This window comes from Cebus imitator, unplaced genomic scaffold, assembly GCF_001604975.1.
Source record: "Cebus imitator isolate Cc_AM_T3 unplaced genomic scaffold, Cebus_imitator-1.0 Scaffold54, whole genome shotgun sequence".
In the NCBI taxonomy this organism is placed as follows: domain Eukaryota; kingdom Metazoa; phylum Chordata; class Mammalia; order Primates; family Cebidae; genus Cebus; species Cebus imitator.
Window position 1 is genome coordinate 5,946,942 of NW_016107369.1, and position 25,620 is coordinate 5,972,561.

General features: G+C 40.9%; 1 protein-coding gene and 1 pseudogene across 2 annotated transcripts in view; one reads left to right on the plus strand and one right to left on the minus strand.

Moving 5' to 3' along the window:
- Positions 1 to 25,620, minus strand: part of PSEN1 (presenilin 1) — a 93,413-nt gene that overhangs the window by 1,949 nt on the left and 65,844 nt on the right. Inside the window, exons 6-10 of the mRNA XM_037738582.1 lie at positions 24,530 to 24,750; positions 19,385 to 19,483; positions 11,203 to 11,289; positions 6,011 to 6,184; positions 1,572 to 1,690 (exon numbers count right to left, since the gene is read on the minus strand). Of these exons, the coding sequence (XP_037594510.1) occupies positions 1,572 to 1,690; positions 6,011 to 6,184; positions 11,203 to 11,289; positions 19,385 to 19,483; positions 24,530 to 24,750 (700 nt within the window). The remainder of the gene's footprint in view (positions 1 to 1,571; positions 1,691 to 6,010; positions 6,185 to 11,202; positions 11,290 to 19,384; positions 19,484 to 24,529; positions 24,751 to 25,620) is intronic.
- LOC108304498 lies at positions 11,425 to 12,328 on the plus strand (annotated as a pseudogene). The gene has a single exon (XR_001825280.2). The product of XR_001825280.2 is annotated as a lymphocyte antigen 6E-like (transcript).

The window sequence follows — 25,620 nt, forward strand, 5'->3', positions numbered from 1 at the left end:
TTAGTAGAGACGGGGTTTCACTGTGTTGACCAGGATGGTCTCGATCTCTTGACCTCGTGATCCACCCGCCTCGGCCTCCCAAAGTGCTGGGATTACAGGCGTGAGCCACCGCGCCCGGCCCAGAGTAAGTAATTTTCTTAAGAGATAAAACACATACAAATAAATACTTTCAAATCCGGATAATGAACCTCAAAGGAGAAGTAAAACACATCAAAATCATGATAAACCCCAAATGTAATCACAAAATGAATGCATAAGCAGTCTTCTCCAACCTCTCATCTAATTTCACTCACATACTAGATGTCAAAGGTATCACCATCTTTTTTTTTTTCTTTTTGAGACGGAGTCTCACTCTGTCACCCAGGCTGGAGTGCAGTGGTGCGACCTCCGCTCACTGCAACCTCCACTTCCCAGGTTCAAGGGATTCTTCTGCCTCAGCCTCCTAAGTAGATGGGATTACAGGTGCACAGCCACCATGCTCGGCTAATTTTTGTGTTTTTAGTAAAGGCAGGGTTTCACTGTGTTGTTCAGGCTGGTCTCAAACTCCTGACCTCAGGTGATATGCCCACCTCGGCCTCCCTAAGTGTTGGGATTACAGGTGTGAGCCACTGTGCCCGGCCAAGATATCACATCTATAGTAAAAATAGCAGTAAGAAATATTTTATGGGTCATTTACTTAAATCATAGTTTTGAAGTTGGGTGCAGTGACTCATGCCTGTAATCCCTGCACTTTGGGAGGCCGAGGAGGGCGGATCACTTGAAGTTGGAGTTTGAGACCAGCCTGGCCAACATGGCGAAACCCCATCTCTACTAAAAATACAAAAATTAGCCAGGTGTGGTGGTGCATGCCTGTAGTCCCAGCTGCTTGGGAGGCTGAGACAGGAGGATCACTTGAAGCTAGGAGACAGAGGTTGCAGTGAGCTGAGATCATGTCAGTTAGGCACTCTAGCCTGGGTGACAGAACAAGACTGTCTCAACAAAAAAAAAGTTTCAAAAAAAAAAAAAAAAAAAAATCATAGTTTTGAAAGCTTCAGGGTTCATGCTATAGCACTATTAGCAAGATCTATGTCGGGTCATGCAGGCACTAGCTCCTCTCACTAGATGCTTCCTGTCTTAAGTAACACTGTATGCTATAGGCTGTGTCATTAAATGCAAAACCACCACCAAACTCTCAGTGACTAAGTCTCTGGGACTAAGTGAGGATCTGTTTACCCCTGGAAGACTGACCTTGCAGAGCTAATTTCCTATATATCTGTGCTGCTGGGCTTGAGGCAGTGGTTCCTACACAGAAATATTTACCAGAATTTCCTGGGAAACTTTTTTTTTTTTTCCTGGGGAACTTTTTAAAACTACACAATTAAATAAGAATATCTCAGGGCAGAGCTTACAGTTTTTAAAGCTCCCAAGTGACTGCACTGTGTACTGAGGTGAGATCCAATTATCAAAAAGCTCCTCAGATAATTGGAACATTTAACCCACCTGGGGTTAAAACAGAACTGCCTTAAAGGGACTGTGGAATCGGAGTTTTGACATTAGGAGTTCAGGCACATTCTTATTGAGTGTACACTTACAATTAATATGGCTACAAAACAGGCTATGGTTGTGTTCCAGTCTCCACTGGCTGTTGCTGAGGCTTTACCAACCAGAACACTGTAGAAAATGAAATCTCCCAATCCAAGTTTTACTCCCCCTAAAAAGGAAAGATTACAAATATTAAAACGTTGGTCACTCTTTGCTATGATTTCACAATTAAAAAATATCGCTGCCCTACTCAACCCCACAATGAATGAGAAAAGTCAGTAAATGATACATACAATTAGGCTTTAGCTGGGTTTTCTTTCTTTTTTCGTTTTCTACAACAGGAGTTCCAGATTCTATGTGACTGTCTCTGGAGTCTTAACTATAGATGCTGCCATTTATCAATAACAATAAGTAATAATTGTCGTCTATTGAATGTCTAGTTTATACCCAGCACTTGTACTAAGAAATTCTTACAAGGATTCTTATGAAATAGGCATCACTTTATCATCTGATTTTTTTAAAAATAGCTTCATTGGGCTATGATTTATGTTATAAAACTTTAAGAGACAATTCAATGATTGTGGAAAATTTATAGAGCTGTACAACTATCATCACGATCCACATGTCCACCGCCCCCATTAGGTACCTTGTACCTGTTTACAGTTAATTCCCCTCCTATCCTAGGTCTTAAGCAACCACTGAACTGTTTTCTATCTTAATAAATTTGTCTTTTCTGCACATCTCACATGACTCATACAGTATGTGCCTGGCCTATTTTACATAATATAATACAATATAATATAAAATATAATATAATGCTTTTGAGGTTTATCCATGACATTGCATGTGTCTATAGTTTCTTCCTTTTTATTGGAAGTTACTGGAAGCTGAATGGTTTTCTATTATATGATTTGCTTATCCATTTACCAGTTGATGGACATCTGGATTGTTTTCAGTTGGGGGCTATTCTGAATTATGCTGCTATGAACATTCATGACCATGTCCCTGTGGGAACGGATTCCTTTCATTTCTGTTGGGTAGACTCCTGGGAGTGCAACTGCTGGGCTATGTAAGTTTAGGTTTTTAGCTTTTTGATAAACTGCCAAATCATGTTCCACACTGGCTGTGCCAGTTTGCATTTCCACCAGCAACAATTGAGAGTTTCAGTTTCTTCACATCCTCACTAGCACTTGGTATTGTTAGTCTTTTGATTCTAGCACGCTGATTAATGATGTTAAGCAGCTTTTTATATGCTTATTAGCCATTAAATATCTCTTTTGGTGAAATGTCTAGTCAAAGCATTTTCTTATCTTAAATTTGGGCTATCGTCTTCTTATTAAGTTGTAAACATCCTTTATATATATCTTAAATACCAGTCCTTTAACAGGACTTCAATACGATTGCAAGTATTTTCTCTCAGCTGATAACTTACTTTCCTTTTTTTTTTTTTTAAAGTGATCTCGCCCCACTGGAACCTCCACCTCCTGGTTTCAAGCAATTCTCCTGCCTCAGTCTCTTGAGTAGCTGGGATTACAGATATGCGCCACCATGTCTGGCTAATTTTTATATTTTTAGTAGATACTGGGTTTCAACATGTTGGCCAGGCTGGTCTCAAACTCCCAACCTCAGGTGATCCACCCACCAAGGCCTCCCAAAGTGCTGGCATTACAGGCATGAGCCACCACACCTGGCCTTCTGCTTCTTAATGGTATTAAAAAAAATTTTTTTTGGCCAGGCGCAGTGGCTTACACCTATAATCCCAGCACTTTGGGAGGCCAAGGTGGGCAGATCAATTGAGGTCAGGAGTTTAAGACCAGCCTGGCCAACATGGTGAAGGCCTGTCTCTACTAAAAATACAAAAATTAGCCAGGTGTCTTGATGTGCACCTGTAGTTCCAGCTACTCGGGAGCCTGAGGCAGGAGTATTGCTTGAACCTAGGAGGCAGAGGTTGCAGTAAGCTAAGATCATGCCACTGCACTCCAGCCTGGGCAACAAGAGTGAAACTCTGTCTCAAACAAAAATAAAAAATAAAAATTTAATTGTGGTAAGATACCCATAAAGTTTACCACCTTAACCCTTTTTCAGTGAACAGTTCAACGACTCTAGGTATAATCATATCACTGTGCTACCATCACCATCTATCCATAGAACTCTTCGTCTTGTAAAACTGAAACTCTATACCCATTAAACAGTGATTCTTCATTTCCCTCCCCCTAGCCCCTGGCAACCACCGTTCTACTTTCTGACTCTATTGAGTTTAATAGTCTGATATAAGCAGAATATTTTTCTTTTTGTAACTGGCTTATTTCACTTAGCATAATATCTTCAATATTTATTCATGTTGTAACATGTCAGAATTCCCTTCCTTTTTAAAGCTGAATAATAAAACTGAACAAAAATTTAAATTAGAAATGTAAGACATTTTTATTCACTGCAAAGGTAGCTGGTTTTTTAGCGAATTTCAAGATTTACTTCCCACAGCCAACAGCCCAGTAACAGGCTCATCCTAAGTGTACTACTGATAGACTGTTTCTTTTTATAACCAAGCAATATTCTGTTGTATCTATATACCACATTTATTATCCACTTATCAGTTAATAGACATGTGGGTTATTTCCATTTTTGCCTGTTATAACAATTATTACTATGACCATTTGTGTATGTGTCTTTGTGTTGACATGTTTTATTTCTCAAGCATATATGGAGGAGTAGAATTACTGGGTCACATTTAATCTTTTAAAGAACTACCGAACTGTTTCCCAAAATCACCATACTATTTTACATTCCCAACAGCAATATATGAGGATTCTAGTTTCTTCACATTCTCACCAACATCTGCTATCTTTTTTATTATAGCCATTCTAGTAGGTATAAAGTGGTATCTATTGTGGTTTTGATTTGCATTTCCCTGATGGCTAATGATGTTGAGTATCTTTTCATGTGTTTATTGACCATTTTTACATTTTCTTTGGAGAACTATACATTCAGATCCTTTGATCAGTTTTCTAGTTAAATGTTAAATGTTGACTTTTTAACAGGTTGTTTTGGAAGACATTTGTGCCTTTTAGCAACTGACTTCTGGTGTAAACTGAACCTTTTTGTAAGTACCCATAAGTCTGGTTTAACATATTCAAACCATCAGAAACGATGACGTTGTGTGCTGAATGATAAGATGATGAAACACGTCTGTTATACTTTATATTGGATTCAGAGTAAGAAAATACTGATCTGAAGTTAGGAGGGGAAATACAAAAGTTTCCTTTTTTTAAAAAGAGTTGGAGATGAAGAGGAGGAGGACACAAAGAGTACTCTCAGGAGAAAGAATCTTCAAATTAGAAAAGGCAGTCATGTAAGAATTACGTTACTGCTCTGGTCAACAACTATTACATATTCTTTCTTTTGGTTCCTGGTACCTGTGAGAAAAAAGAAAAGTAGCAGAAGAGGCAACCTAATTATGGTGGTAACTGAGGGCAGAAAAAAATCCCAGCAAAGGCAAGCTAAAGCCTGCTCTAAGAGCAGGAAGATACGTCTACTTTCCCAGGAGTGTGCAAGTCATAGGCTGCGGCTGGGCTTTGATATCTGGGAAAATCAGCCAAGCAGTAAAGTCATGAATATGCCCAGTCAAGGTTCTGACTCAGTTAAAAGCTTGAGGACAAGGTGTAAAAATTGTTCTCCTCAAACTGAAGGATAATGTCAAAGTCATAATTAGTGACTAATAATTAAAGATGCTAAGGAAACTGGGCGTTTGTTTCTTTAAAACTACTTAATATTCTTGTTGCAATGTTTTAATCAAGTTTCACTTTTGCAAAAACAAGAAAACCAAAAATAACTTGGGAAATATGCTAAACTCATTCAATGAACCACATCTCTAAGACTACCTGAAGAGATGGTTGAGCCCCAACCAAGGGGCTTTAATGGCTGCTGTTCCTAAGAAGCCCTATGTGTTACCTTAAATCTATCAAGCGGGACACATCTCAAGACACTGAAGAAATACTTGCATTTCTGCCAATATCTTAAATCTCTTTTTCTTTAAAATTAATAAAATATGGCACTTGCCAACAAAGGAATAATATACAAGGTTGTATCACGTAAATCTCCAGGTGTCTGTACAGCAGAGTGAAGCATATTAATGAAATTTTTGTAGACAAGTATATTACAGCCATGAAGTCTTATTGGAATAATTTAAAAATTTTTTTTTTGCTTTATAAAATAAATGCCAAAAGGTCAGGCTGTAAAAGGCCAACTTAAAAAGTCTGAAGGGAAGAATTTGGCCTATCGACCAACTTTTTATTTATTTATTTATTTTTAGGTCTTAGGATTAACCAATTTTTTAATAATAAAAAGCACTATTACTGATATTTCCCACTAAAAGCTATATGTGATACAGAATTAGACTGTAACACTCTCAATTCATTTTACTTTTGAAAAGATTGATAATGCAGCCGCCTAAAGGAATCCATGACTTTGCAACATAGAGAAATGCACATACTTTCCTCTGGGTCTTCACCAGCAAGGATGCTGCTGGAAAGTTCCTGGACAGCAGCCCGTGACTCGGGTGTAGAGCGATGAGGCCCTAGATGACTGTCCCTCTGGGCTTCCCATTCCTCACTGAAGCCGCCATCATCATTCTCTGCAACAGTGTCTTGTGACTCCCTTTCTGTGTCTTCAAGAGAAAGTGAAAGTTACAGCTCTAATATTTAGAAAAACTTAATACCTTTAAGAAAATTACATGGAAAGAGTAACTAGCTGACTGTCACTGTAACTAGCAGGCCCTTAAACCACAAAGCACAGGCTGTACCAGTGCCTGCTGGTGGTTTATCCAACAGCGGTTTTCCCCCTTATTTCCTGAGGGCAGAATCCTGAACTGTTTGGGTTTCCACCCTTCTCCCACATGACTCTGAGGGTAAATCCTGACCAATCCAAGCCAAGCATAGTAATCCCACCACCATACCTCTTCCTAACGAAAGCTCTAAGGCTGTGAGGTTGTGACTTGGTATGAACCAATGAGTGGAAAAGCAAAGTCTGCTAGGATACCTGGGGAAATTTTTCTCACTCTTTAAGAGAGACTAAAGGAAAAAATAAACAGTCCCCTTCTTCCCTTGACTGTTGGCTTATCTAGATATGATGCCTAGAACTACAGCTGTCCTGACCAAGAGGAGCAGTGGGCTGAAGACCAAGCCTATACACTAGTGATGGTAGAGTACGAGGCTGGGCTGCTTGAAAACATCCATGAGCCACCAAATTAACCAACCCTACAAATTTCAAATGTCTACACCTCAGGCCTTCCTGTCACATCAAATAATACATTTCTTCTTTGTTTAAGGCAACTGAGTTGGGCTTTTTATCTTTTGCAACTGAAAGATTCCTAACTGTTGGCACTCACCTTTGGATTTAGTGACAAAGTTATAGAAAGTGACTTCATTCTGGAGGGTGGATTGGGAAAGGAGGGGGAGTGAATGTCTTTATGGGTCAGTTATTTTGTTATAATGATATCAATCTGATTGAAAATGGTGAGCACAACAGTCTGAAAAACTTCCATACATTAAGAATTAAAATATGTAAATAATATTCAAAATACTTTTATTTTTCTTTCATTTTTTATAAAAGTAATACATGCTCAGAAAAGAAGTAGATTTACCATGAATAAGTAAAGCTTCCTTGCATGGCTTCCTCTGAGAGAGCCTTCACAATTTGGTATTGGTAGTTTTATGTTTTTTTTATTAACCAGGTCTCCACAAAACCTGAATCACCTCTAGTTTGGAGTTTATAAAATCATATAAGAATAAGATTTATAGGCCAGGCGTGGTGGCTCACGCCTGTAATCCCAGCACTTTGGGAGGCTGAGGAGGTGGATCACCTGAGGTCAGGAGTTCAAGACCAGCCTGCCCAACATGGTGAAACCCCGTCCCTACAAAAAAAAAAAAAAAAATTAAGATTTATAAATGAAAACAGCAGTGCCTGTTCTGCCCCCTCCCTCCTCACTCATTCCTACTTTCTTTTGGTATTTACCTCCATAATTAATTATAAGTAGCATGCTCCTTGAGGCATAACTTGATGTTTTAATTTTGGGTACTTATTCACCTCCTATAGAGAGGATAAAGCATTAGGTCTCATCCTCTTATGCATGCATACAGATGTAACTCTTCCTGTCTTCCCAATGCCATAACCTTATGTTAAATTCAGTTTTATATTCTCACTACGCAAACAGTATTCATAACTAAACTACTCTGCCACAGTCAGAATATACTATAATTACGTTTGCTTTCTTGAACAAGTTTTTGTTTTCTTAGAAAAACTGCCTCATTTTTTTCCATTGATGAATTTTATATTATCTATGACTAATTTATCCTCAAATGCTCTGACAGTTCAACCACATCAGGTAATCTCTCAGTTCTTTGTTTTTTTCTTGCACAGATATCCCTCCTGTAGCCCTACGCCCTTTTGTTCCAATATAACTTCTAGTTCCATTAACACAGTGATTGTCAATTAGGGATAGCACCTTCCTTCCAGGGGGTGTTTGAAAATAATTAGGGTAGAGGAGTTTTTTTTTTTTTTTTTTTTTTTTTTGAGACGGAGTTTCGCTCTTGTTACCCAGGCTGGAGTGCAATGGCGCGATCTCGGCTCACCGCAACCTCCGCCTCCCAGGTTCAGGCAATTCTCCTGCCCCAGCCTCCTGAGTCGCTGGGATTACAGGCACACGCCACCATGCCCAGCTAATTTTTTGTAGTTTTAGTAGAGACGGGGTTTCACCGTGTTGACCAGGATGGTCTCGATCTCTTGACCTCGTGATCCACCCGCCTCGGCCTCCCAAAGTGCTGGGATTACAGGCTTGAGCCACCGCGCCCGGCTGTAGAGGAGTTTTTTATTATCACAAGGCCTCAAAGCCATTATTGGCATTTAGTGGGTGAGAGGCAAGGGATGTTAAATATCTTGCAATGTGTGGGGAAGTCCCACAGAATAAAGAACTGTGCCCCCCAAGTTCCTCAGTGAGAGCAGCACTCTCACTGAGGAAGCTCCTGTAGTTCATCCAGCCTTCTCATTTCAAAGCCCTCACTCATGTTGTCCCTCTCCTGGAAAGCTCTTCCTCCACCCTTCAGCTGGCCATCACCTATTATCACTTCTTCAGGGAAGCACCCCTTGACTTTTCAGGATACCTAAGATTCCCCTATTACAAACTTTCATAGCAAATTACACATCTTCTTTGTAACACCTATCACAACTGTATGAATTATTTATGTAATAATTTCTTGACCTAGCTCCCCTAACAGACTATATATAAGCTCCACAAGGGAAGGGGAATCTTGTTCAGTAATATATCCCCAGGGCCTAGCACAGATTCAGGTGCTCAGCCAACATCTATCAAAGGAATGAAATCTTGATATATCACTCATACTCACACATATATATATATATATATCCCTTCATGCTCACAGACATCCGTTTTGATTTTCTTTAGCTTAACACAGGTTAACACAAGAACCAGGCTATGGCAATTCTTTCCAGTATATTTCTTACTTTTCTATCAGGTTTACTAGTGGTCTTGATGGCAGCAGTGGCCCATCTGGAGTGGCTGCTGCAAAGATGCCAGCTGCAGCAGGGGGGGTACAGCGAGGGCTGCACGCTCTGCTAGCTGGTGGGAGCCAGGAACAGGCAGGAGCCCTGCCTCCTTCCGAGTTGGTGGGACAGAAGCCCCGCACTCCCACAGCTGCAGCTTCCCAGCTGTGGCTGTAGACCTGGGCATCCCTGCACTCTCAGGGGTCCAGGAAACAGGACAACCTGTCCTCAGACAGAAGCTACCCACTCCAGGTTTCCTCTCCATGGAGGGCTGCAGAGACAATGGGACAACCTGCATGCAGATAGGCATTACCCACTTCAGATCTCCTGAGTTGTACTGTTGCTCAATAAAGCATCTCTTCATCTTGTTCTCCCTCCAGCTGTCCATGTACTTTTTTCTTCCTGGACATGGGACAATAACTTGGGACCCGTTAAATAGAAGGACTGAAAGGGCAGTGACACAAATAGGGCTGAAACATGCCCCTCACTTGCCATATTGCAGGTGTTGAGAAGGAGAGAAGAGAGAAGGAGTAAAGAGCTGTGGCCTTTTGGGGAGCCCAGCCTCAGGAGTTTCCTAAGCTAGGGCTGTGACACCCTCTTTGGGGTTTTGCAGTTCCTGACATCTCTAGCTTCTGAGTGCCACTGCGTTCCCCAGTGCCTGTAGTGGGAGCCGCTTAGGGAATGCCTGGTCTAGCTGCAACAGAGAGCTGATACCTGGAGCTGCCCACCCTGCCATAGCCAGCATGCCTGGCTGTGCCCAGTGGCCAGACACTGCACTCACTCACACACTTCTCACTGTTCCACACCTGGCTTGCCTTTGGCAGGCGTGGGGTCCAGCCAGTAGTGAAAGCCAAGCACAGCCAGCCAAAATGGTAGGTAGAATGAGCCCAGCAAGCCTGAGCAAATCTCAGGCAAAAGTGCCATTGGCCACAGAGGTTTCTGGCTAGCAAAGTGATACCCTAAGAATCCCATGACAATCTAACATCACCTTGTTCTGCTGCCTTGCTTACTATGGAATAAAGACTGGTATGTGCATTCCAAATAGGAATTCCTGGTTGAAAGTATCTCCCTGCAGTTGCCCAGATGCTAATTCTATAGTTTTCCTGGCTTTACAGAACATAAACTCCCTTTCCTGAAAACACAGCAACTCAATTAAGGCCTTTTTTCCTCACCAATATTTATTATGCCTGTTTTTCAGATTTCTCATAGAGTTAGCCCTTTTTTGGTTTTCTTTAAAAAAAAAAATAAGCTTCCTTTTTTATTTTTATTTTTTTACTATTTATAGTGTGCTATTATTCCTCAACTCTTTTAGTGTGTGTAGCAGGGTAGCCTTTATTCCAGAAAACTAAACGAAGCTCCCCCTCAACTCCATTTAATAACAACTTTTAACCTGTGTTCTCCTTAATATGTTCTGTAGTATCCATAGAGGGCCTTTCAGTCTCTCATTCTAAGTCATTATTATTTATTATTATTTTTGAGACAAGGTCTCACTAAGTTGCCCAGGCTAATCTGGAACTCCTTGGCCGCCCACATAGCTGGGACTATAGGCATACACCACTGCACCTAGCTCATTCTAAGCCATTCTTATTCTAGAAAGTCATATCCACCTAGAATATTTGATCTTCTCAGTATAAACATCAGTACATCTCAAATTACATTTCAGTTACTCTGGTTATGTAAGACAAGAAGTTCTCATTTTTATGTTGTTTTTATCTTGCTTTGTTTACTTATTTTTCCTTTATTGTCTGTTTCTTTTTTGCTTGTTTCTTTTAGGAGGTTCTTACTTTTACATGTTTGGAGAGTGTTTACTTTTTCTTTTTAAAATCATGATCTTTAAAAAATAAACAAACAAAACCAAAATCATAACCTCAATCTGAACCTTTCAATACTGGTATTCTGTATTTAATGGGAGATGTCTTAACCTAGGGTGCCTTGACTGTATTGTTGGGTTTCGAGTATCTGAACTTCAATATTTATCTGTGTATTTACTGGGCATTACCATAGTTTTCAAGAGATTCTTAAGGGAGTCTATGACCAAAGAGATGATAAAATCATTGCTACACTGTTAGCTTATAAGATGACAGTGACCCTGAAAAACCAAGATATTATCAACTAAAAGTTACCTACTTTCTGCATTATACTTGGAGTTTTTGGATACCCTCCTTTGAGCTTCCGGGTCTCCTTCAGCCATATTCACCAACCACACCATTGTTGCTGTTGAGAAAGACAAAATTCCAGGTAAGTACTGGACACACAAAGGAAAATGTATGCACAGACAGCAGCAGGCCATCATTTCTCCACACAGATCGCCAATCTTCCTAATGCTGCCTTAAGAATGTTTAACAATCAGAAGTAAAAATGATAGGGAGTCGTGGGTCCAGCCGCGTTCAGAGCACGAGAGGCTCTGGGAGCTCAGTGAGGCTGCAGGCGCCTGCGGCCACCGGCGAACAAGATAGGCTGCTCTGGCTTGGGACCCCTAGGCAGGACCACCATCCTCTCCAGAATGAAGACCCTGCTGGTGCTGCTGGCTGCCCTTCTGGGTGTTGAGTGAGCCAGCTCACTGATGTGCTTCTCCTGCCTAAACCAGAAGAGCAATCTGTACTGCCTGAAGCCCACCATCTGCTCCGACCAGGACAACTACTGCCTGACGGTGACTGCGTACGCTGGCATCAGAAAGATCGTCACATTTGGCCACACCCTGAGCCAGTCCTGTTCCCCAGCCTGTCCCCTCCCAGGAAACATCAATACTGGTATAGCTTCCATGGCCATCCGCTGCTGCCAGGGTTTCCTGTGCAATTTCAGCGCAACCGACGGCAGGCTGCGGCCCAGCGCCACCCTGCTGGGTGCCGTACTGCTGCTGAGCCTGTTGCCTGCCCTGCTGCGTTTCGGCCCCTGACCGCCCAGATCCTGTCCCCGGCCCCCTAGCTCAGGAAGCAAAGCCCAGCCCTTTCTGGATCCCACAAAGATCTGAGAGCCCCTGACTCCTCACGTGCCTGATTCGTGCCCTTGGTCCCAGGTCAGGCCCACCCCCTGCACCTCCACCTGCCCCAGCCCTGCCTCTGCCCCAGGTGGGGCCACCTGCCCTCACTTCTGGGGTCGATGATGTGACCTTCCTTGGGGGACTGTGGAAGAGATGAGGGTCCCCTGGAGTCTTAGGGTCCAGCGTCAGGACCAAGTCTCGTGGACATACAGAGAGAGCCCCCAGGGAGGCTGTGCCAGTAGAGATGTGTGCCCGTGGGGGGTACGTGGGTGTGCTGTGCAGGTGTGAGCACATGGCAGTTTCTGGGGCCTGTGTTTGGGGAGGGAGGGGGGCCAGCAGCCTGCAGAGCCCCAGTCCCCTATAGCCCCCTGCCCTGGCACAGTCTCACGCCCTTCAAGAGCAGCCTTTTGGGGGTGGGGTTTCCATGGCTTCCAGGTCTAGGCCCCCGCCCCAAATCCAGCCAGCCCTGCCCCAGCCCACCCCCATATTGGAGTCCTACTGCTTCGGTGCCTCAAATAAATACAGATTTCCCCCTCCACAAAAAAAAGTAAAAATAATAAAAGGTTCTCTTTGGTTTTAGCAGATAAAAGAAAAAGTTCTGAAACTGAATGTTTACTGTAGTGCTCAAACAGCATTTCCTATCACAAAACTGTTCATCATCATTTTTAGTCCCTGAAAAGTAACCAGAAGGAAAACTGCTCAGGCCAGCAAGATTCCACTGAAACAACAGTGGGACTAGTTTAATGTTCTAAACTCCAGGACAAAGTGGAGCTCACAAAAGCCTCAGATGGAAATTATAATTCAAAAGATGCACGGAATAAATTTCCTTCATATTACGTCTCACTTTTAGAATGTTCAATAATGCTAAGCCCTGTTTTAAACATGGAGTAAGAAAAAAAGTTAAAAGCAGTAAACATAATAGGGATAGTCAAGTGGCCTCCTTTGTGTCCCTTCTACAAAGATACATGTATATCAATATATCAACCCAGATCTAGATACACACGTGTGCATCTCTACCACATTTTAGCTCAGAGACCATGGGAAAACTTTAAAATGGTGCTTCTCTCTTACATATTTCAGGCAGGACTGAAAAATGGTATAGTCCCCATTGGAGGGAAATTTAGTAACATCTTGTAAAACTACACATGCAATAACCCTTTAATCTGGCAATAATACATTTTGGAACTTATCCTGAAGATACATCAACAATAACACAATAATAAAGTACATATAAGCAAACACATGCCATATGGGGCTACGGTGGGAACCAAATGCCAGCAGCAATCTGAGTCGAATCTGTTTATAGTAATTTTAAACAAGATACTTGGCATTTATGTCCCTCTGGCCTTTTATCACTATAATTTTATCCATGTTTCTAATACTCAGGCTTCTTGAAGAACTTATGAAAGAAATGCACAAGCAAAGAAGCTGAACCACTGCCTTGTTATTTCTGAGGACAACCAAGTTTCATTATAGAATAACCCAACCAAATGATCAAAAGTTAATAGAAACAAGACAGGGAAAACACTGTTTAACTAAATCCAGATCTAAAGAAGAAAAACTGAAGGGCAACCACCATGTGTGAGGTTTATGGATTTGTATTTTTATTTTTTTGTAAAAACAGGGTCTCACTATGTTGCCCAAGCTGGACTCAAAACTCCTGGGCTCAGGCAATCCTCCCGCCTCGGCCTCCCAAAGTGCTAGGATTACAGGCATGAGCCACTGCACCCAGCCTGTTTATGAATTTCTATAGCCTTCTGGAAATGAAGTCAGCAGCAATTTATTTGTTTTTCTTTCTTTATGCAAGTATGAAAAAAATATAGCTGTAAGCCCTTTTGTTTTAGCATTTAATAGTATCATGAAAATCAACATTTTCTGTAAATGGCCAGGCAGTAAACAATTTAGGTTTTGTGTCACATATTCTTGTTTTTTTGTTTTGTTTTGTTTTTAAACAACCTTTTAAAAATGTAAAAAGCATTCTTAGCTTATAAGCTGTACAAAAACAGGCCATGGGCTACATTTGGCTTCAAGCAGTAGTTTGCTGACCCCATGGTAATTATCATAAATAGTATATTTGTTGAAGAAATAGTACTAAAATAATCTTTTTGAGATCGAGTGTTGCTCTGTCACCCAGGCTGGAGTGCAATGGTGGCTCACTGCAACCTCTGCCTCCTGGGTTCAAGCGATTCTCCTGCCTCAGCCTCCCGAGTAGCTGAGATTACAGGTGCATACCACCACACCCAGCTAATTTTTTGTATTTTTAGTAGACACAGGGTTTCACTGTGTTAGCCAGGATGGTCACGATCTCCTGACCTTGTGATCCACCCGCCTCAGCCCCCTTAAGTGCTGGGAATATAGGCATCAGCCTCGGCGGCCAGCCCCTAATATAATATTTTTAAAAATCACTTTTCTTTCACTTTAACACCAAACACCTTATATCAGTAGAAAAATAAGCAGATTTTTTTTTAAGTTAAAAGAAAAGAGGCTGGGGGCAGTGGCTCACGCCTCTAATCCCAGCACTTTGGGAGGCCAAGGCAGGTGGATCACCTGAGGTTGGGAGTTCAAGACCAGCCTGACCAACATGGCAAAACCCTGTCTCCACTAAAAACACAAAAATTAGCTGGGTGTGGTGGCAGGTGCCTGTAATCCCAGCTACTCAAGAGGCTGAGGCAGGAGAATAGCTTAAACCCAGGAGGCAGAGGTTGCAGTGAGCCAAGATTGTGCCATTGCCCTCCAGCCTGGGCAGTAAGAACAAAACTCCGTCTCAAAAAAATAATTTTTTTTGCTTTTAATGTAGCCTAGGCTGATCGTGAACTGCTGGGCTCAAGCAATCCTCCTGCCTCTACCTCCCAAAGTCCTGGGATTACAGGCATACCTGGCTATAAAATATTGCAGATTTAAAAATTAATACAACCTTTAACTGAGACAAAATCAAAGAAAAAGCTTTAGGTAAAATGATCTCTCTCGGCCGGGCATGGTGGCTCACGCCTATAATCCTAGCAATTTGGGAGACCGAGGCAAGTGGATGACGAGGTCAAGAGATCAAGACCATCGTGGTCAACATGGTGAAACCCTGTCTCTACTAAAAATACAAAAATTAGCTGGGCATGGTGGCACGCACCTGTAATCCCAGCTACTCGGGAGGCTGAGGCAGGAGAATTGCTTGAACCCAGGAGGCTGAGGTTGCAGTGAGCCGAGATTGCGCCATTGCACTCCAGCTTGGGTAACAAGAGCAAAACTCCATCTCAAAAAAAAAAAATGGTCTATCTCAAAGAATTGTTATTTTCCCTTCTAGTTAAGCTCCCAGAGTAAACTGCCTTTACCAATGCCTACAAGGGAAGAATGAATTAGTTCAAAGAGTAGGTGTATATTTTTTGTCAAACGACAGAATTAAAAAACCAAAAATGCTCATACATTTCCTGTTAGTAAGAGTATTTTGCAAACTGAATACCCTTAACTAGGAAACAGTATTAAAATCCATAAAAGAATTATATTTATTGATTTTTAGAAAACAAATAGCCAGGATGACTGATTTAAAACTTTTAATATTCATGTTTATATCCACTTCAGGGAAAAAGTACTGACTGGTATTGCTGTTTCTTACATTCTGTTAAAAAAAACAAAGTCTGAAGGTGCAGTGGCTCATGCCACTATAATTCCAGTACGTTGGGAGGCTGAGGCAGTCAGATCACTTGAGGTCAGGAGTTCAAGACCAGCATGGCCAACATGTTGAAACTCTGTCTCTACTACAAATACAAAAAGAAAAACCTGCCAGCTATGGTGGCAGGCATCTGTAATCTCAGCTATTTGGGAGGCTGAGGCAGGAGAATCACTTGAACCCAGAAAGCAGAGGTTGCAGTGAGCTGAGATCGCACCACTGCACTCTAGCTTGGGCAACAAGAGGCAAGCTCCGTCTCAAAAAAACAAAACAAACCTCTCAAATTCAGTGATTCATAAAATCTTCACAAGACATTTACTATTGCAAAAGAACAGATGCATTCTTCACCCTACCTGATCTACATCGGAGATAAAGGTTTATACTCCTATTTTCCCACATATGTTGAATTGTTTTTAAAATATCTCAGAATGTCTTATGTTCTGTGGTCATTAAATAGGCTTGAGAGCTTTTCAAAAAATATATGCTCACCAGGCCAGGCACAGTGACTCATGCCTGTACTCTCAGCACTTTGGGAGGCCTAGGCAGGCCGATCACGAGGTCAGGAGTTCAAGGCCAGCCTGACCAATATGGTGAAACCCCATCTCTACCAAAAAAAAAAACAGTCACAAATCTTCCCTCTCCTTTAAACACCTTTCCTCAAACCTGTTCCCCTGTCAGGTCACCACCTGCTCTGCCTGTGAGACGGAAATCTTTGATGTAGTACATGACATTTATTACTCTCCTTCTTCACCACCCATTCTCTGCCTACACCATCACTTCCACTGCCAGCACTGGCAAAACACAGACACATGCACCTTCCCTGTGGAATATTGCTTCTGGTCCTATTTCTCCACTGAACTTGCTCTCTTCAATGTCACTAATGACATGTTAGGCAGCAAATCCTGTATGGTTTGCTTAGTCCTCATTACCCTTTGACTTCTTCATCATATTTTATATTCTTTTATTTATTTTTTTTTTTTGAGATGGAGTCTTGCTCTGTCACCCAGGCTGGAGTGCAGTGGCGCGATCATGGCTTCCTGCAACCTCCACCTCCTGGGTTCAAGTGATTCTCCCGCCTCAGCCTCCCAAGTAACTGGGATTACAAATGTGCACCACCACACCCAGCTAATTTTTACATTTTTAGTAGAGACGGCCTTTCGCCATGTTGGCCAGGCTGGTCTCAAACTCCTGAGCTCAAATGATCCGCCCACCTAGGCCTCCCAAAGTGCTGGGATTACAGGCATGAGCCACCACGCCTGGCCTCTCTCCTTCTTGAAATTGGTTTTCCAATAACTCAACAGAAAAATAGGCAAAAAAAAAATCTATAAGAATATACAACAAACTGGTATCAGGAGTAAATACCTGATAAGGCATTAAGATTAAGGATGACAGTTACCACAAAATTTATTTTTATCTGTAATTTTTATCTTTTTTCAAGGATATTACTTGTATAAGATTAATTTTACAGGGCCGGTAGCGGTGGGTCACACCCATAATCCTAACACTTTGGGAGGCTGAGGCAGTTAGACCGCTTGAGACCAGCCTGGCCAACATGGTGAAACACTGTCTCTACTAAAAAGACAAAAATTAGCCAGGCGTGATGGTACACACCTGTAATTCCAGCTCTCAGGAAGCTGAGGCAAGAGAATCGCTTGAACATGGGAAATGGAGTTCGCAGTGAGTTAAGATTGGGTCACTATATGAGTGACAGAAGGAGACCCCATCTCAAAATTTTAAAAAAGTTATTTTTTTGTCTATTAGATAACTCTCTCTCTCTCTCTCTCTCTCTCTCTCTCTCAGATGGAGTCTTGGTCTGTCACCCAGGCTAGAGGGCAGCGGCACAATCTTGGCTCACTGCAACCTCCACCTCCCGGGTTCAAGCCATTCTCCTGCCTCAGGCTCTGAAGTAGCTGGGATTACAGGCGCCCATCACCACACCTGGCAAATTTTTGTATTTTTAGTAGAGGGGGTTTGACCATCTTGACCAGGCTGGTCTCAAACTCCTGACCTCATGATCTACCCACCTCAGACTCCCAAAGTGCTGGGATTACAGGTGTAAGCCACTGTGCCCAGCCGGAAATTGGTACTTCCAAATTACTGAAGAGAATGCGAACTGGCATAGCTTTTTTAGGAAGTAATTTAGCAAACTGTCAAAATTTAAATACATACATCCTCTGACTTAGCAATTCTACTCTAAGAATACATTTTATAATAACATTCACAAGTTCATGGATGTTCTCTCTAAGTGCTGTGATAGAAAAGAAATAGAAAAGAAATGGAAATGATCTAAATGTCTACCAATGAGGATACCCACCACTGAATATCTACGCAGGAGAACACTATGCAGCCATTTCATGTGCTGACATCAAAAAAGTCATGATATTGTTAAGTGAAAAATACTGGCTTTCCCAATTTTCTGATATTTTCTTCTACTTCCTTTAGTATCTTCTCTTCATTGTCTCATTCTCTAAACAGAGCAGTTGACAAAGTGACCCTTGTCTTCCTCTTCTCTTCTGCTTTTATTTGAATTGCTCAACAGCTCACAGAGCCTAACTACCACCTCTCTGCTGATGTTCTTCAAGTCTGTATCACGAATATCAACTTTTTCCCAAGTGCTAGTACTTCATTTCTAAACTTCTGCTAGAAATGTCTACCTCAGTGAACCACACATCCTGTCAACTAAATTAGATATGAACCACAAAAAGATATAAAACAAATCAGACCCCTCACACAAGAAAATGTGGTTAGGTGTGGTGGCTCATACCTGTAACCCCAGCACTTTGGGAAGTCAAGGTGGGAAGATTGCTTAAGCCCAAGAGTTCAAGACCAGCCTGGGCAACATGGCAAAACCCTGTCTCTACATAAAATACAAAAAAATCATGGTGGCACGTGCCTGTAGTCACAGCTACTCAGGAGGCTGAGGTGAGTGGATCACTTGAGCCTGGGAGGTTGAGGCTGCAGTGAGCCGTGATCATACCACTGCACTCCAGCCTGGGCGGGAGTGAGACCCTGTCTCAAAAACAATAAGAAAATACAGGAAAACATTTTTTCTTCCCCGCTTTCCTTCAAGCTTAAAACTTCTCTCCTCAGTTGCTAGAACTATTGATTCAACCTCTGAAACCTCCATTAACTCTTTCCCTTGATTGCTACTGCCACTACTGTAATTCAAGCCCTCATTACTTTCCACCTAGATCATGGCAATATCATCTTAGTTATGTTTAGTATGCCTCTCATGATCTCAGAGTCTACCCCACCAATTCATCTTACACAGTGCTGCCAGCTTACAAAGGCACAGCTCTGCTCACATTACGTTTCTGCTCAACGATCTCAGTTCCTAAGGGATCTCTGAATAGCAGACAGACATCTAAACCAGTCGCTTGAAGGAATCCTTGAGCTTGCCCTAATCGATAGCACCTAACAAGTTTTTAAATGGGAATGCTGGTTCCCCAGTATCTAAATATTTATTTTCTTTCTATTCATATTGAAAACTCTCTTGAATCAACATCAGGTAGAAGACAATCGCCTGCAAGGAAACAGATCTGTAGGAGTTCCATGAATGCTGTGTATTTAAGATGAGAATAAGTACCATGAAAATGACCACAGGTACATGTGCTTCAGTTCCTATAAATTCTACACTGATTACTAATTCAACATCATTCTCAAATACTTACAGGAGTAAATGAGAGCTGGAAAAAGTGTTTCATTTCTCTCCTGAGCTGTTTCAACCAGCATACGAAGTGGACCTTTTGGACACAAAACAGCCACTAAATCTAGAAAAAGAAAAAGAGAAAAGACATCTGATAAAATGTATGGGCTCAACTTGTAAATGGGTGTTAGGAATTAATGAAGCGAAAACATTTAATGTTGTTTCTTTTTACACAAAAAGATGTTGAATTGATATGAAACAATGGCAGGTGAACTGGTAGGGGTGAGGGGGACCACCTAAACAAAATAAAATCACACAGAACAGCTGTAAAAATTTCATTTTGGGTTTGACTGCTATTTGCTTAGTGTGCAATGTCATTACTAGGTTCTACAAATAAGTCTTCCCAGTATAAAGGAAAGCTGCAGAGATGAGACTATTTTAGAGCAGTTGTCAACCTACAGTGAGCAGAAACAGAAAGAAGTCACTTCTAAACTAGTCACAGGTATGAACTATAAAGAAAGATTACTTCAAGAGGAATTTAATAAAAGGAATTCGACTGAACTTTTCAAAATATGAAGTGAATAGAAGAAACGCATCCCTTCTCCTTTTTAAAAGCAGTATTACGTATTACTGAGAAATACTTGAAATAAGAGGGCAGTTATTTTTTGATTTCTTCTTTGAGGAACCAAGAGGTCAATAAATTTAAATAAAACAAAATAGTAAGTCTTTGCAAGATAAAGTTTATTATTTCTTTACTCTCTGGTCAAATAAAAGAACTTCACAAATATTCAGGTCTCAGAACATATATGGTGCTGAAAAGTAGCTTATTTTACAAAAATAGTAAATCAGAGAGGAAGCAATATACCTAAATTATTTCCATTTATATCACCATTTCTTTCCATCAACAGCAATTTTTCTTTCATTTTCTGTCATGAAAATTCAGCATATAAAAATATAATTTTAAACACTTAAAAAGATAAAACAGGTAAAAATATATCAATATATAAAATATATACATATATACATGTACACATGTATATATACATATATACACGTATATATATACACATATATATACGTGTATATATACATATATACGTGTATACACGTATATACATGTGTATATATACACATATACGTGTATACACGTATATATGTATATACATATATACATATGTACAGCTAAATATACCTGTTTTAGCTGTACCTGTTTTATACATACACACACACATACATATATAAATATATATAAAACAGGTACAGCTAAATTTGTAAAGGAAGAATTGATAGCTTGTGTTGACACTACCCTGTCACTTAGTTGCATTTAAATTTGAAAACTTCATCCTTTGCCAGGCTAAATATGAATAGTGGTTCATATTTGTAATTCTAGCACTTTGGGAGGCTGAGGCAGCAAATCGCTTGCGCTCAGGAGTTCAAGACCGGCCTGGCCAAGATGGTGAAATACTGTCTCTACCAAAAATGCAAAAAAATTAGCAGGTCATGGTGGCAGGTACCCATAGTCTCAGCTACTCAGGAAGCTGAGGTGGGAGACTGCTTGAGCCCTGAAGGTAGAGGTTGCCGTGAGCCAAGATGGCACCACTGCACTCCAGCCTAGGTAACAGAGTAAGACTCTGTCTCAAAAAAAAAAAAAAATTCATGCCTTGAAGTGGTCACATCTCTTTGTATTTTATACATATAAAATTATATTTATAATATAGTACAGTAATAAAACATACACAAAGAAATCTCTACTTTCAACACTTCTACTTCAATTTGTTTGATTAAGTCTGCCCTGTGATGAAGTAATGAGATTTTTAGCTTGTTTGACTCTGCCACATCCTGTAACTATTTCAGTTTTATGATATGCTCTCCCTTTAAGAATTGCTAAACGATAAATTTGCTTATTTTTTAGAGCGATTAAAATAAATTAAAATTGCTTTTGCTTTGAAAATTTCATAACTTTTATGACAAATTAAACCTTGAAACCTTGTAAAAATGGAGCTGAGAATCACTACTCTAAACATTGGGTACAACAACAATCTCATTTAAAAGGAACTTAAAGTTCTGTAGAGATACTCATTTATACTATGTGCAGACAGAATGGAAGGTTGACGGTAAAAAATATTGTAATACAGTGAAAAGAATATTGGACTAGGGATTCAGATTTGAGATCAGAGTTTAAGCTTGGGCAAATAATTTACATCTGTAAACTTCAAGTTTCTTAGCAGTCAAATAGGGATAATAACTATCTTGATACTTCACAGGGTTATTTAAAAATATAACACTGGGCTGGGTACAGTGCTTCACGCCTACAATCTCAGCACTTTGGGAAGCTGCCTGAGGCCAGGAGGTCAACACTAACCTGTGCCTGCAGTCCTGTCTACTCGAGAGGCTGAGATAGAAGGACTGCTTGAGCCTAGGTTTTTGAAGCTACAGTGAGCTATGATCACGCCACTTTACTCCAGCCTGGGAGACAAAGTGAGACCCTGTTTCTTAAAACAGAAAAAATGTACTGATAGACACTGTTCTAAGTGTATTATTGTAGTAAATGTATCATGTAATCTTCAAAACAAGAGACTTAGGGGTTGAGCAACTTGTCTGTGGTCAAATAACTAGTAAGTGATGAGTAGGCTGGGCGCAGTGGCTCACGCCTGTAATCCCAGCACTTTGGAAGGCTGAGGTGGGTGGATCATTTGAGGTCAAGTTCAAGACCAGCCTGGCAAACATGGTAAAACCCCATCTCTACTAAAAATACACAAATTAGCTGGGCAAGGTGGTGCACACCGTAGTCCCAGCTACTCAGGAGGCTGAGGCAGGAGAATCGCTTGACCCCGGAAAGTAGAGGTTGGAGTGAGCGGAGATCATGCCATTGCACTCCATCTCAAAAAACAAAAAAAAAGTGATGAGCAGAATCTGAACCCAGGCATTCTGTCTCCAGACCTGGCATTCTTCATCACAGCAAAGCAACAGATGGTTACTTTGCAAACCATCAAGTACTATACAACATAAGGTAATAAGGAAATCAGATAGAGAGCACATGACTTCTATAGTTCCACAACTGATTACTCAAATACAAGAACAGAACCAGTTCAATCCCATTTCCATAGACTTCGTCAATCAAATGAGGATGATCTTTCCAATTACAGGCCACCAAACATTTTAATAAGTATGTAATAGTGATAAAAGTGTATGGCCAGGCATGGTGACTCACACCTGTCATCCCAACACTTTGGAAGGCTGAGGTGGGAAGATCTCTTGAGGCCAGGAATTCCAGACCAACTTGGGAAACACAGTGAGATCTCATCTCTGAAAAAAAAAAAAAAAAATCTTTTTTTTTTTTTTTAATTAGGCATGGTAGTGCATGCCTGTAGTCCTATCTACTTTGGAGGCTGAGGTGGGAGGATTGTTTGAGCCCAGGACAGGAATTTGAGGCTGCAATAAGCCATGATCATGCCACTGTACTCCACTGTGGGTGACAGAGAGAGAGATCCTGTCTCTGGAAGCAAAAAAAACAAAAACAAAAAGAGTATGACCATGGCCTTATAATATAAAAGAGGTCACATATCAGTCTCTGAAAATGAATCTCTTTGTGGCTTTCATACAGGACAATAGCCATAGAGTAGGTACCTAAACACTGCCTCGGTTAATGGCTGGCATACGTTCTGACTGTGCAGGACCCATGTCACACTGGTGGTTACAGAATTTGAATCTCACACTGTCCAAATCAGTTTTATGTTTAAAATAATAATTCCATACATTACCTTATATAAAGGAGGTAATCTAATTTTGATTTTAAAAGTAAAATGAGGCCAGATGCAGTGGCTCGTATCTATAATCCCAATATCTTGAGAGGCCAAGGCAGGAGGATTGCTTGAGCCCATGAGTTCAAGACCAGCCTAGGTAATATAGCAAGACCTTGTCTCTACAAAAAATAAAACAGCCAGGCGTGGTGGTGCACACTTGTAGTCCTAGTTACTTGAGAGAGGCTGAAGTGGGAGTACTGAATGAGTCCGAGAGTTCAAGGTTGCAGTGAGCTATGATCATGCCACTTCAAACCAGCCTGGGTGACACAAAAAGACCTTGTCTCAAAAAAAAGAAAGAAAGAGAGAAAAGCTTATACAATAAGACATAAAAGAAAAAAAAATTTTTTTTAATGAATTGAGCATTTTGTGCGTCTACCACTTCACTCTGCTTGTGTGTTTTTTGTTTTTTGTTTTTGAGACGGAGTCTTACTCTGTCACCCAGGCTGGAGTGCAGTGGCACCATCTCAACTTATCACAACCTCTACCACCTGGGTTCAAGTAATTCTCCTGCCTCAGCCCCTCAGGTAGCTGGGATTACAGGCACATTCCACCACAACCAGCTAATTTTTGTATTTTTAGTAGAGACAGGTTTCATCGTGTTGGCCAGGCTGGTCTCGAACTCCTGACCTCAAGTGATCTGCTCGCCTCAGCCTCCCAGAGTGCTAGTATTACAGGCATGAGCCACCGCACCCAAACCTGCTTATGTTTTTTAACATATATTCAATTCACTGAACTTTTACAACAGCGGGAGATGCACTGTTCCCAATTTATAAATGAGAAAGCTGAAGCTCAAAGAGCTCAAGTCACTTTCCTAAGGTCATAAAGACTGTCAGTGGTAGAGATGGAATTTGAATCTAAGTCTTCTCACCAATTGTTTGTGGCTCCTTCCACTAACCCATCACTGAGTTAAACTAGTGGCAGTAATAAAACACTTTTAAAGAACAAAACCTCAAAATTTTGTCACCCAGGCTGGAATGCAGTGACGCAATCACAGCTCACTGTAGCCTCTACCTCCTAGGCTCAATTGTTCCTCCCACCTTCCTAAGTAGCTGGGACTACAGTTGTGCACCACCATGACCAGCTAATTTTTGTATTATCTGTAGATAAGAGGTTTTGCCATGTTGCCCAGGCTGGTCTTGAACTCTGAGCTTAGGTGATCTGTCTGCCTCAGCCTCCCAAAGTACTAGGATTAAAGGAATGAATTACCATGCCCAGCTGAAATCTTCAAATGAAGAAGTTACTATAGCTAATTAATGATTTACTGAAGAGCTATGGAATTTTACCATTTTCTCTAAATCAAGATAGATGAGGAAAGAAAACACTCCAATGAGGCATTTCTGTGACAAATTATCAGTCTTGGGTTTTACCATATACTGAAATCACAGCCAAGATGAGCCATGCAGTCCATTCAGGGAGGTACTTGATAAACACCAGAGCCATGAGGGCACTAATCATAATGAGATATGCCTGCTGGAGTCGAAGTGGACCTTTCCAGTGAATGGCAATCATTCCCACCACACCAAAATTCCAGATCAGGAGTGCAACAGTAATGTAGTCCACAGCAACGTTATAGGTTTTAAACACTTCCCTGAAAAAAAAGTTAAACGGATTTTAAAAGATTTATGTACAATAATTTTCATCAAAACATTGTTTAGAATAATGTGATGGCTCCCAAACATTAAATATTCCTATCCCACCTTTATAGTTTTATCATAACCTGTATCAACTGTGCTATTATTTATTTAACATTTTCTTTAAATTATTATTTTTTTGAGTTAGGGTCTCATTCTGTCACCCAGGCTGGAGTACAGTGGTACAATCACGGCTCACTGCAGTCTTGACATCTGGAGCTCAGGTGGTCCTTCCAGCTTGGCCTTCTATGTAGCCGGGACAACAGATGTGTGCCACCATGCCCAGCTAATTTTTTTTTTTTTTTTTTTTTGTAGAGATAGGGTTTCACCATGTTGCCCAGGTTGGTCTCAAATTCCTGGGTTCAAGCAATCTGCCCACCTCAGCTTCCCTAAGTGCTGGGATTACAAGAATGAGCCATAGCACCTGGCCAATTAATTCACTTTTTTCCCCTCAAGTTGAACAATTCACTTTTTCCCAAGCTGAACTTTTTTTTTTTTTTTTAAACAGAAAGCTCTATATCATTCATATAAATGGGAAACCAGTTTCACAGGCCATAACTATAAAAATAAGTACAAACAGATAAAAAGATCATATAATACCTAAAATGCCATACTTCGGGAAATATTAGTTTAAAATATCTGAAATTAGAAAAAAATTAAACATCTGCCAAAACATTTTATAGCTATGACATAAATTTTCATACAATGAGATTTAGTGCTCATTAAAAGTAGATATATGGCCGGGCGCGGTGGCTCAAGCCTGTAATCCCAGCACTTTGGGAGGCCGAGGCGGGTGGATCACGAGGTCAAGAGATCGAGACCATCCT